The sequence below is a fragment of the Amborella trichopoda genome, chromosome 4 (assembly GCF_054954075.1).
Source record: "Amborella trichopoda isolate Santa Cruz 75 chromosome 4, AtrichopodaSantaCruz75HAP2 v2.0, whole genome shotgun sequence".
Taxonomy (NCBI): Eukaryota; Viridiplantae; Streptophyta; class Magnoliopsida; order Amborellales; family Amborellaceae; genus Amborella; species Amborella trichopoda.
This window is the reverse complement of record NC_142339.1, coordinates 38,402,567-38,419,007: the sequence shown is the minus strand read 5'-3', so window position 1 is coordinate 38,419,007 and position 16,441 is coordinate 38,402,567. Positions and strand designations below refer to the sequence as shown.

At 37.7% G+C, this 16,441-nt stretch overlaps 1 protein-coding gene across 1 annotated transcript; it reads right to left on the bottom strand.

Moving 5' to 3' along the window:
* Window positions 1-12: 12 nt before the first annotated feature.
* LOC18423790 (P-loop containing nucleoside triphosphate hydrolases superfamily protein) lies at window positions 13-14,485 on the bottom strand. Its single transcript, XM_011629743.3, has 10 exons — window positions 14,257-14,485; window positions 11,780-12,008; window positions 11,470-11,578; window positions 11,261-11,342; window positions 8,252-8,337; window positions 4,622-4,725; window positions 3,870-4,000; window positions 3,679-3,772; window positions 723-778; window positions 13-426 (listed from the first exon to the last, which is right to left on the bottom strand). The coding sequence occupies exons 2-10, from the start codon at window positions 11,822-11,824 to the stop codon at window positions 315-317; spliced, it is 819 nt and encodes a 272-aa protein (XP_011628045.1). The 5' UTR covers window positions 11,825-12,008; window positions 14,257-14,485; the 3' UTR covers window positions 13-314.
* Window positions 14,486-16,441: the final 1,956 nt, after the last annotated feature.

The window sequence follows — 16,441 nt, the reverse complement described above, 5'->3', positions numbered from 1 at the left end:
TCAAGAAAATTCTTTACAGTCCCAACGTGATAAGGGGTCTCCTTATTTTTTCCATTGTAAGCAAACGGAGGATTTTAAAACATTCCATGAAACCCGTTTCTTCCTTGGACGTTTTTCAACAATACCTGTTGAACCATACAGATTTTGATCTCAGGGTCGAGCTCCCGTTGCCCCAGAATCCCTTTCACATATGCAAGGCGAGGGGCTCAATTACCGTCCCGCCAAACCCACACAGAACCAAAATTGTAACACATGCAAAACACCAATCCATGCTGAAAATAAAATGGTTTTTTATTCGGTTCCATAGAATGGGGTTATTCATCACCACTTGCAGCATCATCATCTGGATCAAAATCTTTAACCTTCACATCTGCATCTTCTCCAAACTGGATGCAATTGTCAATCGTCGAAAGCACAAATTGGATGCTGCATAAGGTGTTAACCATCGTTTCAGAAATGCAACATGAATTAAGATATACAAAGCAATTACAACGAACCGTGGCACATACATACTCTAAAGGTACATGTGCGAATCCTTCCCGACTGATGAATGGTTAGAGATTAACTAATGGTAGACATACGGCCATTAATCTGAGTGTAGTGAACTCCTAACCATCCATCAGTGGAAGGGATGTTTGATGTAACCTAAACAGTTACCACAAACCATAGTCCATTATATTGTGGCCTACCACGGCTACGAGAAAATTTGAAATACATCGTACCTACTTTCCTTCCTCAAGTCAAGAGGCAAGAAATTCACCATGCTGTAATCATCAACCTATGAAACAAAGAGCACATAGGTAGTTGTTAGTCAACTGAAAAACATTGAATGCTACTTAGGTTATTGGAGAAATGACCCTAAAGAGGTATTTATTCAATCATGATCAAAATAGTTATTTTAATTTCATTTTCTTTCATTTTATTTTCATAATATCTAGCTCAGTTACTCAAAATCAGATATCAGGATTGATACAAAGAGCTCCGAACTAGATGATCTGTAGCTAGACACACACCACTGATATTTGCAATCAGTGAACGGATAAGTAAATTCAACCTTTAGTAAACCTCACAAACCCTAGGACTCAAAAGCCACAGAAGAACCATAAAATATATAACAATATTTTCTTGGAATATTTTTAGAAATGGCAATATTCATGTTGCCATGGATCATAGTAGCAAGGGGATTCAGTGCACTGGGACTAGTTGACATGGATAGAGGAGAAGGCAGGAGTCGGAGAAATTAACCAGTCCTTGGGAGCTCAAATCACGCCACAATCGGAGACTAAGAGTCTAAAAACCTTCATGAAGAACTTGGTCATGGCAAGACTGGAGAAAGAAGCAATCAATTTCAGTCACAACTCGCAAGAAAGTATTTCTGGTGTTACAGTGGAGGTATTAGTGCGACTTGAATTAAGGAACACATTCAGGCCAGAGGAAATCTGAAGTGGAATAAAGAAGTCTTAAGGAAGCAATGAATTTGGTTTTAGATTAGGAAAAGTGCAGCGTGAGTCAGCTGGCGCAACAGCCCGCTAACTGGCAAACGTCCACCCTAAAGATGGACATTGTACAACATACGTAATGTATGGACGGTGTACAAAATAAATGCCAAAAAATATTTTTTTAATTTTAAAAATTTATTTTTCTTTTTATATTCAAGATCACCTTGGCCTAGATGATGGATCTATAAAAGAACTAGTTAAAAATCTAACTTTAGAATGGATTTTTGAAGGGGGCCGCATATGTACATATGAGTAGGCTTACTCATAGAAGCCTCATTCTTCATAGTACATAAGAGAGTTAATTCCATTGATTCAAAAAGCAGTCTACCCAGCGCCTAGGCGGGCTAGGGGAGCCTGGGCGCATCGCCCAGGCCTGGGGGGACCAACTAGGCAGGCAGCCCCCAGAGTGCCTGGGCAGGCCCCCAGAGTGCCTAGGCAGGTGCCCAGAGTACCTAGGTGGGTGTCCAAGGGACTACGCCCGCCTAGGTGCAAAAATATCCATCGGGTGGGGCATTTTTGGTTTTTTTATTAAAAAAATTGCATGAATATGCATTTTTTAAACAAAATACGGACCTAAAACAACATACTTGACACCCATTGCCCCCTTCTGAACCTAGGCCGCTCAAATCCCTAGGCGGCCTAAACCCCTCAGCCACCTAGGCACCACCCAGCGTTTTTTGGAACACCGGTTAATTCCATCACTAACTGAGAAGTGCAAAAGGGCCAAACTCCAAACAAATTACAGGTGGGCACAATCAGCTAGAGACAAATCAAGGATTGGTTTATTATGCGATACCTTTGAGAATTGGCAAGCATAATTAGCTCACATGGGGCCTATAGTAAAGAGTGGGTAGGATCCCAGTAAAGGTCACTGTCTTCCCATATGTGCATAAATGCCATTATTATTGCATTCTTATTCAGCATAATTAGATTCAGCTTTCCATGGTTATTGCATTGTTATTCAGCAATCCTGACCACGACATATCTCTTTATTAGAGGCAGAAAAGCTGGAGAAGATTCCCATGAATACTTTAGAAAGGCTTGCATCTAGAAAATTTGGGTTAGATGAGAGGTGTGGCCACCAAAGCTCGAGGGTTCTAAAAAAGATAACATCTCTAACAATGGATCCCAGGTTCCTCATCAGTTCCAAAAAATTTATGATAGGATATCAGGATTTATACAAAGATCTACTTGGCATTTCAGAGGTATTTCCAGAGTCTCCAAACATAATAGTTTCTTCTTGGTCTTCAGCCTCTTTTCCAAAAAGGGAGGGGCCATTTTCTTAAGAGATGCTGCTTTTGGAGGGAGCATAATAAACAATTTTTTAGAGCGAAGAAGGAAAAGGGGAGGAAAGAAAAACTTCCGGGATCTTATAAAGGATGAATTCAAAGAAGCAGATGCCTAGAACCAAGCGCGAAATAGAACTAATGTGCTCTACAAATGGAAACTTGACTTTAACACTAAGTCCATTTGGAAATCTGAATCAAATGTAGGGAGGGGACTAAGATGAAACGCATTGCTGCAGCATGACAGGCAATCATGATGTCAACTAGGGTGCCAATTCAATAAAGAAGCTCTAGATTGATCCTCTAATAATTGAAGGGGATTTTTGAAAGTGATTTGCTGAACCAGAAGTAAAGTTCCCTATCCCAGCACATAAGCAGATGCATTTGGGCATAGATGACAATTTAGAGATATCTAGCTCTGTAAAGATCTGATGTCAAAAAAAGTAAATCAGGGCAGAATTAAAAATTCTACTGCGTTTGCCATTCAATACAACACTTCTAAGTTTGCAATGTATTTTCTGTTCCAAAAGCTGTTATAAAGTAACTTAACTCAGAAGTAAAAAACACTATTGTCTTTCACAGGGTAAAGAGCAATGTAGCGAAAGGAAAGCATTCGGTAGTCGATAAGAGGATCGCATTTGTTAATGATTAATATGCCATTAACTAAGCATACAAAATTAATCCATTTAAGAGATTTTGCTGAGTAATGCTACAATAAAATGAGCTAAGAGAATCCAGAATTCAGAATGTGTTCTATGGGTCAAAAGTGAAACTTCAAACCCAAGACCAGTTCTGATAGTACTATAATCCTTACAAACCCTAAAAATGAATTCTTTTGAACCATGACTATGGCTCACCAATAGAGTCAGGACGACATAGGGCCAATCACTTACCAGCTCTGCCAAAGCTTCATTCAGTTTTGTGAACTTTGGTGCCATATGTTGATTCAATTCTGACAGCAATACCCGTGCCTCTGGATTTAAATAGCTGCAAATAGGGAAAAGCATGGAACAATATCAAACTCTAATTGTGATGAACATATGTAAAACTGTTATAAGAACCACAAAACGAAAAATTTACTCACTCATCAAGTCCTTTCTTGTTCGTAACGAGGTCCATCTTAGAGAGAATATTAACATGGGGAAGTTCAAGCTGAACCATTGCCGAAAGAGATGCCATGCAGCCACTTATATACTTGGTCACATCCGTCATGAACTGAAATGTATTAAGGGACAGCATTTATGCACAAGGAGTTGCCGCCATGCACATTACATGAAAACACATTAATTTTTGTGAATGAAATGGTGGAGCATTTGAGATGGTTTCTGATGTGAAAAATGAAATAAACGTATGAAGGGGGGTAAGAAAAAACTGAAATGCTTTTGGACATATATATCTATTTTACAAGTCAAAATTATGTTTATTCTGACAATCTAAAAAAACTATTTTACAGGTTAAAATTTTATTTCTGCTGACAACATAATCAAAGAAGGGTTATTTGTTTCATGCAAGGGATACTCAAAGACGCTAAATACATGCCACATTTTTGTTCTGAAAATACGATCGTTTAGGCCAGGTCCAAGGACTAGGAAGATATTAATGAATGGGAAGGAAACGAAGCAAAAAAGGATAAAATATTTAAAATAAACATTTAACCGAGACATGTGAAATTATGGAACATGAGAGCTGCCATACAATTAGCCAAAAATTCAGAACATGGCTTGCATTGATGCTTAGAATAATGGCAGTTAATCTTTTATATGCAATTTGACATGTTCAGTCATGAATTAAAATCAATGAATCAACATGTCAGAAACTACAGATTTGAAAACAAACCTGAGAATCAAGCAAGTAAACAGCACAAACATTGAAACTCCTGCGCCTTAATTCATCAACAAAATTCCTTAGGACAGGAACATGCGAAAACAGTTCTATTTGACCTGTTTCAGAGTCACATGACTGATTCTTAATAGAATTATATAGAAAAGGCCTGAAAAGGGAGCTCTACTTCTAGTCATAAGCAAAAAATTCTCAACTTCTTTTAGACCCATAAAAAGATTCTATACTCAGAATTCCTTAGAAGGGGAAATAATGTTGGTATAGCAGTTGACCCAAAAACATGAGTTAGTTACTCTTCAACGACACTAGGAAGAAGAGTTACAGAATGTAATTGGGATAAGTTATCAATAACAATTAAAAATCTCTTACTGTCCTGCCAAAATATCTGCACTACTATTCAGGTAATTCGAAATTCTTGTATCAAAATGAAGAAGAAACCAAAACATAAGAGACAGAAAGCTTAGCAACTACCACGGAAAATAGCTATCAAGCTCATGAGATCTCAAACTGTTTTGAATTTCTCCAAAGGCTCTAATAAATCTTTGCAGCAAGTAAACATAGACTGGAAAAAAACATTTTTTTTTTTTTTAAGAAGAAGTTAACTGATGGGATAAAAACATTGTCAACAAAATTTTGTGCATTTAGCTTAAGAGACTCAAACAAAAGAACAGCACACTTAGAGACTTTGTAGCAGCATACAAAATCAAGGATTAAACTACAAACTTCTCAAGCTCTGGTGTTTTGCTTTATACTTGTAACTCATTAAGCAAAATTTCATTCATGATTAGAAGATAAAGGTACAGCGGATTACATAAATTTTCCTTCTTTAAGTAAATGATATGGAGTGCAGATCTACAGGATAGTGCGGTGGCAACGATAGTTAGTTTCCAGACTGCAGATCTACAGGCAACATCTCGGGATTTTGGAGGTCTGTCCTTCGCTGCCGTGCAGATCTACAGGATAGTGCGGTGGCAACGATAGTTAGTTTCCAGATCTACAGGCAACATCTCGGGATTTTGGAGGTCTGTCCTTCGCTGCCTGAACAATTTCATCCAACATATTTGCTTTCGCCCGGGGGGGGGGGGGTTAAATTTTGGACCGACATTTGGATTGGCCACGCCCCTCTCAGGGACCAGTTCCCTAATCTTTTCCTCCTAGTTTGTCCATTCCACTGCAGCCTAAAATTTCAGTGGCTCTGGGGCGTCTAGATCATGGTCGCCATTTTTCAAGAGGCATATTGCTGACAATGAGTTAACAGAATTCACAGCCTTGTCGGAACTCATGCACTCTGTATTCTTTCCTCCTAGTGGCGAAGATAGGGTCACATGGGCTCCAACAGCCTCTGGACAATTCTCAACGTCCTCTTTCTTCTGGTCCCTAACTGATGTCAACTCATAACCTGCCTCTTCACCCCCTACTTTCACCTCTAGAGCCTGGTTCCCTCTCATTCCCCCGAGGATTCAGGTGTTTGCTGGATCGCTCTCTACGAATGGGTGTTAACTGTATATCAGATCCAAAGAAGGGGTGTGCCTGGCCCCAACAGATGTGTCATGTGCTTTGAGGCTGAAGAATCTAACGTGCATCTTTTTCTCCACTGCAACATGGCTAAAGCCCTTTGGAACGACCTTCTCCTACTCTTCCGATGGTCATGGGTCACCCCTAGATCAATTCCAGATCTGTTTGGAAAGCCTCTGCGGCTGCAACCATTTGGGTGTTATGGAGAGAAAAAAAAATCAAATTTTCAGGGGCGAGCATTCCACAGTTCCATCCTTGATTGTGAAAGTCAGAAATTTTGTCTCCTTTTGGGCTAGAAATCATAAGGTCTTTAAAGATTATGGCCATTTTGACCTTTTCAGCAATTGGAATTCTTTGTTGTCCCTAGCCCGTTCAAGTGAAAGAATTGAAAAGGGCATGGGGTAGGACCCAAAGGACATGGTTGGAAGGAGTCCAAAAAGATATGGCTTTAAATATAGTAGAATGGCGGACCAGGATTTGTGTAGCCATCCCCAATTAATTGGAAAAAGGCTATCATGATGATGATGTTGTCCCTAGCCCCCCCCCCCCACCCCCCAGAGTCACTCAGTCCTCTCTCTAGACACCGCTGAAACCTGGCTCAATCAAGCTCAATTTTGATGGTTGCTCCCTTGGCAACCCTAGGCTCTCTAATATTGGAGGACTCTTCAAAACCCATAACGGCAATACGCTCTTGTCTTTCTCCCACCCTATTGGTCTAGCAGACTCTACTCTTGACGAGGCCCTTGCCCTTTTGGAGGGCCTTCACAATTTTAATCCCTGTTGGAGTCCTGAATTAACTGTGTAAGGGGATTCCAAAAATACCATTGCTTGGGCTTCCAAACCATTCCCTGTGGGGGCCTGAGAATTTGGGGCGTCTTGATTACATTTTTGACGAGATTACTCGTATCTGTGGGGGCCTGAGAATTTTGTGGAAACATGTCTATAGGTAAGCCAACGCTGACGCTGACTTATTTGTGATGCGCTTAAGCCCTCCTGATTCCCCCACCCCCCCCCCCCCCCCCCCCCTTCTCCTTTTTTGTACTTTTTACTTACACTTGAAAAGCATTTTTTGGGTGCCCAGTGTCCCTCATTTTTGTACATTCTATTTTATGCAATATAAGTGATTATGCCCCAAAACAAATGACATAGAATTGTATATGTCATAACTCATGAGTACGACAAGACTAAAGGACCGTGATGGAGTTCCCTATATGTAGCACATTTTTTAGCCCCCACATCTAGCGAGGGGCAAGAAAGTCCGCAAACTCCTCAGTATCACTAAGACGTATACAAACAATGATTACCATCATTTAGTGACCTAAAAACTCTTCTCCAACGCATCCATGTCATACCCAAAAAAGAAACGTAAGCAGCAGGTGTACTAAAAAGCAGATGTCTCTTAATATGCAGCTCCAGTTACAAATGATACTTATTTCCCTATACTAAGATACCAATAGACTCTCTGATTTTTCCAGTGGTAACCTTTTTCCCATTGATGCCTCAGAACCAGTCTATCTGACTGGCTCAATCAAATATATAATGATCACCATTTGCTTTAAATCTGCAACAACTAGACTCGCCATCTATTTTATGAAGACCTAAAAATCGATGCAAAGTCAAATTCCTCCCCACCACGGTGGAAAGCTTTTCAGCACACTATCTCTACCAAACTTTCTCAATATTTTTCAGAAAGACCCTAATTAAGCTTCTAAACATTTTATTAGCAATATTTTAAAGTTCTCCAAAGCTGATTTTCCTCACCCAAACAACTAACAACTATCTCATGAAAAAGTTCACATTGAAATGTCCAACCACCAGAAAAAGAAAGAACAAAGGTCAGTGCAATATCATCGCCAGAAACATTAGTAAGTCCTAGCTCATATACAATTTGTTGGATCAAGCAAAACAGACTAAATTAAAAAAACATCAAAAACTAACCAGCAAGGAAAAGCCCAAATTTAACTCAATTGAAATTTGTTTTCATCACACAATGCCTTAAGTCTAAACATTGGCGACAATGAAAAAAAAAAAAAGTCAAGAACATATTTTGAAAGGTTAAGATCGCTAAAACATAGAATATAGAATAGATGTACATTAGATTACGCAAAGTACCTGGGCAATCAAAAACAAGATAATCATCATCCGTATAATGCTCCAATTCTTCTGCCAGCCAATCTTGCAAATTATCTTGCAGGTGCCTGAATGAGAATCAAGGTCATACAAAATTTTACAGGGAAAATCTTTCACATATCCGCCACACTAATGAGAATTAGAACTTCAATTTTAGTTCACATTGAAGCACAAACAGCATGATCCTGCTGTCGCACCTCTAACCAGCCCAAAGTAGCTTTTGTTTTTTGAAATTGTCTTAAGTAGCTAATTTTAATAACACACAATGGAATTACATGAAGCATGTTAATAGAATGATCCTAATAGATTACGAACCCAATGCACAAACTGACCCTGAAATAAGCAAAACACTGGCCACCTACCAACCGAAAATTTTGCCCCTTATATCCAAAGGTGCCAATCAAAACCCATGAGCCAAGTTGCTCAATAGCCCCCATCAAAGTCTATCAACTGGGGAAAGGAACAAAATCTTTAGATTGTCAACCTTGGAGGGAAGCCATGGTAAAATAAACACAATTAATATCTAAATCAGAAGCCAGAAAGCCCACATTAAATAGATGGGGAAGGAACCCATGTTCCACAATAGCCTGTGTCCTCACTTTTGTTCAAATGTAGAAATCATTCATAAATTCATGGAATTAGTGTCCTGACAGGAAAAAAATAAGTTTCAAAAATTAACGCAGAGCCACGACAAACTGACTAGCCAAATAATCAGCCTCCGCATTGACTTCTGGGTATACAGGGAGGGTTAAAACATCAATAGATTCAAATATGACCAATATTTCCTCGTGATGGATTCCAGCAACAATCGTTGCTTGCCCGACTTACCAAGTTCTAAAAGGTCCCCTCAATGCGAACATGCCCCAAAAACAATCCCAAAGGACCCACAAGACACTAAAGAAGGCTTTCAGCATCCAACGAATAGGCTTGTACACTCCCCATTCATCTCCAATAACCCCCCAAACTCCAATGGAGCCTAGGTTATTCTTCGAACTACCATTAATTTGTAGCTTAAAAACTCCTACAGGTGGGCTAGACCACCTCTCCTAGTGATGACCTACTTGGGCCATGCTATCACCTGCCCTTCAATTCATCCCTAATGCCACATCACTACCATCAATGGTTGTTTAAATGGCGCATCAAATAAAGTTAACCATTCAAGTGGACACCTAGACAACATCAAAAGGGCCCAAGAAGATATCCAAGTCACACACACAAAATTCAAATTACGGAAATGTTCATCCAATCATAATAGCTTCTTCCTTTTTTTTTCAACAACAGATACTCAAATTTTATTAAAAGATAAAGAGATTAAAAAGCAACAAAAGCAAGCAGAGCCCTCCTTAACCATCTAGCACCAACAAATTCAGCCACCCTACACCTTGCCAACTCGTCTGTCTTTCCATTAGGCTCTCGGTAAACATGTCCAAAAGAAATGTTTAGCCTCTCACAGAAATGTGCAACCTGAACAATAAATTTGTAAGTGCCCAAGGAATCTTCCACACCATTTTGCACCAATTAACAATATTCAAGGAATCACATTCTACTTCGATCATCTCCCCCAAATTCCTCTCCTCAATAATCTTCAAACCCACGAGTAAGGCCTACAACTCAGCCTCATGGGCGGTAACCAGAGGATCTCGCCAAAACAATACTATTAGATCCCTAAGTCTCTACCTAGACCTCCCACTCCTGCCGATTCCAGATTCCAAATGGAAATTTCATTGAAATTCAGCTTAATAACTCCCACCATTAGTGCTGTCAACATACCTACTCTCGTTCTCTTCAATTTTCCCATATTCACAATACTTCGAAGGTTGAACTGCAAATCATGTCTAAATATACCCGGCATTCCTCTCTACTCAGCGATCAATTAATCATGGAGACCAAAATCTTGCTTTTCAATTTCTCCACCTCTAAAAAGGCAATCTCGAAAAACCTATGCTTCCTTGCTTTTCCAAACCTCCCAAAGAATAGAAGCCCGAAGAATTTTCCAAAGATATATTCCCACAATAGGAAGGTTAGGTCGGTTCAAACGACCCAAAATTTGAGTAGCTTATCTTGGAAAAGCACGTTGAAAACCCAACATATCCAAAGCCCATGTCCAAATTTCACAGGTAACGGGACAATTGAGAAAAAAGTGACATGTTTCCTCATTCTTACACAATATAGAAAGCCTAACCGTGATATTACCCCTTCTCCTCAGATTACCCACTATCAAAGTGCAACTAAGAGAAACCAACAGAAGAAAGGACTGCACCCTGTGAAGAATAGGCAACTACCAAATCTTCACTACTTCTGGATTCATCCAGCTAAAACTATCATAAACAACAACCAAAACATGGACCTAACCGAAAACACACCTCCAGCTCCTCTCTCCCAAACTATGTCATCATCCCCATCACGGCAGTAAAAGATCTGTTGCAACTCAGACATTAACTGCTGAAGATGATCTCCGACGCTCTGTTGTATCTGCACCTAATACTCCAAGTAGAGTGGTAACCCCTCACCAAAGCTACATCCTTAACTGTAACAGCCTGGTTATTAGCAAGCTCAAATAACTCCAGGAACCAATATTTTAAAGCACACTCCCCTCCACTACCAATCCTTTCAGAACTTGATAGCAACATATCTCCCAAGAACAAGTGAATGTTGCAGGTACTTCTACTCACACAGAGTCTACATAAAGGTCACCCCATGGTAGTACAAATATGCCATCAAATCCTCATGCCCCACCTTCACCCATGAACCAAAACACAGTCTCACTCACCCTCATCAAAGTCTTTTCTATATCATCTAGTCGAGTTGGAATCCTAAAAAGTGGTAACATAACATGTTGTGTCGTGTCAGACACTAGCAAAACATGTTGAAAAAGATGCATATGAATCCAGGTAATAAGTCTAAACAGCTTAAAACAAGGAACAATAGAAATTTTCAAGTTTTAACTGATAAATAGATTATAAAACAATTAAAAGATGAGTTGAAGAATACTCCATGCAGTAGATAAGACCCCCATTTGGGCCTAAGCCAAGCTCTTCCATAACATCATCCAAAGATATGAGTTGCCTGATATCTGCACATAACATTTATATAAGCATTCATGAGGATCAGCATGAGTGCTAAGATATTCTCAAAGCAAGGTATGACATAGACGCGCATGCGCATGCACACAATGACATATCAATGGATTGCATGCTTACCCATGTCCACAGGATAGTCAAAGTGTTCTGCAGCAGGATCCAGGTTAACAATATGCACTCTCCGCCCAATGGTTTCACAATGTTGGTGCAAATTAGAGCAGTAAGTGGACTGTTAAAATATGAAACTAAAAGGTCAACAAAATCCCAACAAAGAAGCTCCAAACCATCAAAAATATAAAGTTAGTCCAACTCATACCAAATAAAAAGCGTCAATAATTTTAGCCAACTGGAGAATATAGTGACATTGAATAATTTCAGCCAAGAAAATTAGGCGGTAAAGAAAGTAGTCATCAAAAGATCAGTTTAGCACCTTTCCACTGCCTGCAGGGCCCATAACAAGTTGCGCATAACCCATGGTAAATACCAAACTTGATTACCAAGGATGAATAAAATCAAAAGGAATATTGAAGAGACGGAGAGGTCCAAGGATTGCCACTACAGCATAAGCAACACACCACACAGCAGCAGCAAAAACCACAGTTACGCAAGCATAATGGCCCATAACCACATGGGAGACATGGGCATCAGAATGAAAACACCTGAGTACCAAATCAAGACATTTTCCATTAGTAAAAGTACTGAAAAAACTATCACAAATGGAAATTCATAGATACAAATAAGCATGCTGACTGCAAGACTAAACTCAGAAGATTCATGTAGCATATCATGATATCCTGCAATTCCAAAAAAGTAGCACTAAGGAAAGAATCAGATAGTTTGCAAGTGAAACCCTGATGAGAAACCATCCATGACATAACGGAAAAGAAAGTATCAAACAAGTTATGCGCTAGGGAATTAATGGATACAAATGTAAAGCTCACACTTTAGGAAATGAAGTAGATTTAATTATTCAAAGAAGTAATTTGAGTCATTGACCATGGGAATGAATCCTAGAGATAGACCGGAACTCTAAAAACTGTACGATGTCATGAAATAACCAGATAGTAACCACCAAAGAAGATTTCCAGTTGACAAAATTATTCATGACAAGTTGACAAGAACAAAAAGAATCCAGTGAACCAATTGATATGATAAAGGAACTAAAACTTCCCTAAATTAAAGTAAACCATGATAATGTCAGAACTACATAAGGTTCACTATATTGAGGTCATAAGCATCTGATACATAAAACCCTTTTAGATATGTTCAACAAAAAAGGAAGCGAACACATGTGTCTTATTCATTATGAGGTCACTAACAATCATACAAAAGTTTGCACCTTGCATTTGAGCAGAACATGTATTTCACGTCACAAATTTTGAGAGAACGCAAGTATATTGGTTTAGCCATTCAACTTCACAAGCATACAAAGATAGAGAGAGTGTGTGAGGACTTATTTGTTTTTAACTATTAGGCTTTTGAGCTGCTTCTCTCAAACTAGCCAATGTTTCTGAGAGAAAATAATAAAGAATTAGTTTCCTTTCGTATGATGAAAGTGGGCTTCAAATAGAGATAACTATTCCTCCATACGGAAATTATCCAAGAAAAAGTAATATCATAAATCATGTGAATGGATGATGATAAATCGGAAAACAAAAGGAAACACAAAGCAATAATATTGGCTTCAGGAAAATAAAAATTAAGCAATGGAATGAGGGAAAACCTTATAAATATAAATGGTAGCAAAGACAATGTAAATAAACTGATTAAATTATCTTGTTAGCATATATAAAACAAGCACTGAAAATTATGATATAACACAGTTTCATGCAAAAAAAAAAGGGGCAATATCATGTATTATATACACAATGTGTGCACCTATATACAAGTTTTTACAGGCATGCATCCACCTTTCTCACTCTTAGGGCCTGTTTGGCTCCCTAAAACTATTATCTGATTTAAATCCTACAAATGAATAGCTGGAAGGTTCAAATCCAGAGTTTGAATATACCGTATTAGTTAAGCATATGAATAGAACACTGGAAATACATTTTCACTGTTTGGCTCACTTGCTTGTAAAACTTAGATTTGCCAGTTTGGAAGGGAATGCAATACATTTAATCATAGCTACTTTCATAATCGGTATGTGTGTAATGGTAAAATTTACAATTGAATGAATCAACAAATGAATGGTTTTACTTTTCAGTTGATAATGTGCAAATATAAGCAACTGAAGTGCATTTAACATTTTGTTGAAGAAACGTGCCATTTAGCTTTTACAATTATTTTTTTTAATAATTTTCTTAAATTTTCTTCTTCTTTTGTGTCTATCATTTATTTTCCAAACCAAAGTAGGCAGCGAAGGACTATCACAGAGAAAATCCCTTAAAGGTTGACAAAAATTAACTTTGACAATAAAACGATCTCATAGAAATATATCATCTTCTGAAAGAGCATTTTCAATTATAGCACACATTCAAATTTACATATAAATGCATTATCTCCACTATATCCAAAAGAAAGAGAGGATGCCAACTTTTCCATAATTTAAAAAAAAGAAAAAAAAGATTATGGAGCTATGAAACTGAATCTTATGCTTTCTAAGTCTTTCTAACATATATAAGCAAAATAGCCTCTCTCTCTTTCTAGAAAATAGTAACTACTTTCTCTCACTAGAGATCCCCAGCAGAGAAAAAAATAGTTTCTTCCTCTAGAAAAAAAATTTTAATCATGAATAAACAAACCGAAGAGGAAAAGCTCATTCAAACTAACAAAAATGGTACAGGAAAAAATCAAACAAATGATTTGACAAAAACCCACAAAAAGAAACAAAAAAGCATATAAATAGAGGAGAAAACCATGAGAATAGGGGAGAAACAGAGCATTGACATGGCAAGCAATTCTTACCCTTTCACTTCACTCTCAAGTTAATTAAGCTCAACCTTAACTGGACGAGACCCCTATAAGAGATTAATGAACTCATCAGTCTCTAAACAAAACAAACCCTAGGTGGGATTTTTCTTCTGCTCCTTCCCTCTCTGAAGGAAACCGAGGAGGTCAGAGCATGAGACAGTGATTCTTTCTCTCTGCAATCCCAGTTGAGAGCGATACAGGGGGAGAGAGGGAGATGTGGCGCGTTGTAAAACCGGTGGGCTATGTATATATACCGGCGCGTATCTATACTCCCGCGGGAGCACAGTACTGCGACTCGAGATTTTCTTTTTTGTCTTTTCTTAAGCCTCACAATTCGACGATTATTTTTAAAATAAAAATTTTAAATTTTTATTTTTTTAACACCAAGGTCTTATCTTTCAAAATTTGGCGGCCTCTATTTAATGTTGAGACCTAAGAAGATTCAATTCAGATTTTCTCATTAAGATTAGTACAAAAGTTGAAGAGGTTATGTGCAAAGGATTCGGGTCCTAAAAATATATTTGAGGGAGCAAATGCACAATATAAGGAGCATGAAATCTTTTGGCAATATTATGCGGCAAGCCAAACCACAACGAACAAGAAAGAGAAGGTTCGCGAATGCAATGAGGAGCTTCTCAAGCGCAAGCTTTTTATGCTTTCCTTGTAACATAAAACTTATATATTTCTCCTTATCCAACCGTACATTTTGAATACATGGGTAAGATTGTCCGAATCACAATACGATATTTTTATACTATATTATTTTTAATTTGTTTATAAATTATTTTGATACCAAATTTTATACATCAAATCTTTTATTAAACTCACACTAGCGAAAACTATAAAAAAATTATTTCTAATAAAATAAAATAACTAAAATACCAAATGTTTTATAAGTGCACACCAATGCGAAGATGGCAAGTACCAAATTTCATATTTATACAATTTGTATAAAAAAACTAAAAATAAAATACTATAAGACGTCAGATTTAAGATCAAACAGTGAGTGGCTTGCTTGATCAAAATTGGATGGTTGGATAGTTGGATGGTAGGAAAAGCATTTATCTTCTTTGTAGGCGAAGTATAGAAACCATTCCTATGTCCCAAATCTCTTCAGCAATTTTAGTTTTATTAGTGAGAGGATGCCATCAAATCAATCATTTCAACGTCGATCACTATGACAAGAATTAATACTATAAAGTAGTTTATATCATAACATATTATATAGACCATTTATTTTAAGCCTTAATCACATATCTGTGATATATTTGTCATTTTTTGAGCTACAAATTTTACAATAGATTTTAGAGTTATCACAAGGGTTTCTCATGCCCAAGTGTTTCCAATACAAGATTTTGTGGTAGGGCTTTACATGTTTCAATGAAGCCTATCCATGCAGAAACTGCATTCTTAAAAAATGAATGATTTCCCTGCTCAACAAATTTGAATAAACAAAAAATGCTATCAAATAAATATCATTAACATTATGAGGGTATTCATGTCTTTCTAACTAATGGCAATTATTTTACATGATGTTTCATTGACCGAAATTTCAAAAATAAAAAATATTCTCCAGCCAACCCTCTTTACAACAAAAATATTCTCCAACTCTCCTTACAACAAATCCGCTTTCTCCCCACAACCACCACAATACTAATCATTTTCAACATGGTGCTTCCCTCCCATTTTATAAAAGCTAGAGTTTGTCGCCAATTGTAAATTTCTAAGGCACTGATCGAACCTATCCATCCAAATTTGGCTAAAACAAAAATGGAAGATAATAGTATATGATGAACTACATTGCCGAAAAGCAAACCATTGAAATTTCCTTCGAAATAGTCATAACTAACATGCCCTTCGATAGAAACACAGAAAAAATTTAGTTTCCCACCCTCTAATTTTGTTGATTTCCACCAATGTTTGACCTGAACTCTATAAATACCTCAAATTTTGATCATGTCAGGGGTTAGAAGGATGGAAATTATCCTGAGACGAGAGATATGAACTTGAAAGCTCAGGTTCTAGGGAAAGATGAGGGAACGAGAATTGCCGAAACTGAAAACATATTATTAGAAAAAAAAAAAATGCAACAACCAGCATCATAACTCTATTTATGTTGAACAGTGTGTTGCTCGATTACATAAACAAATTTCATTCATTTGGGGAAGGAAAGAGTATA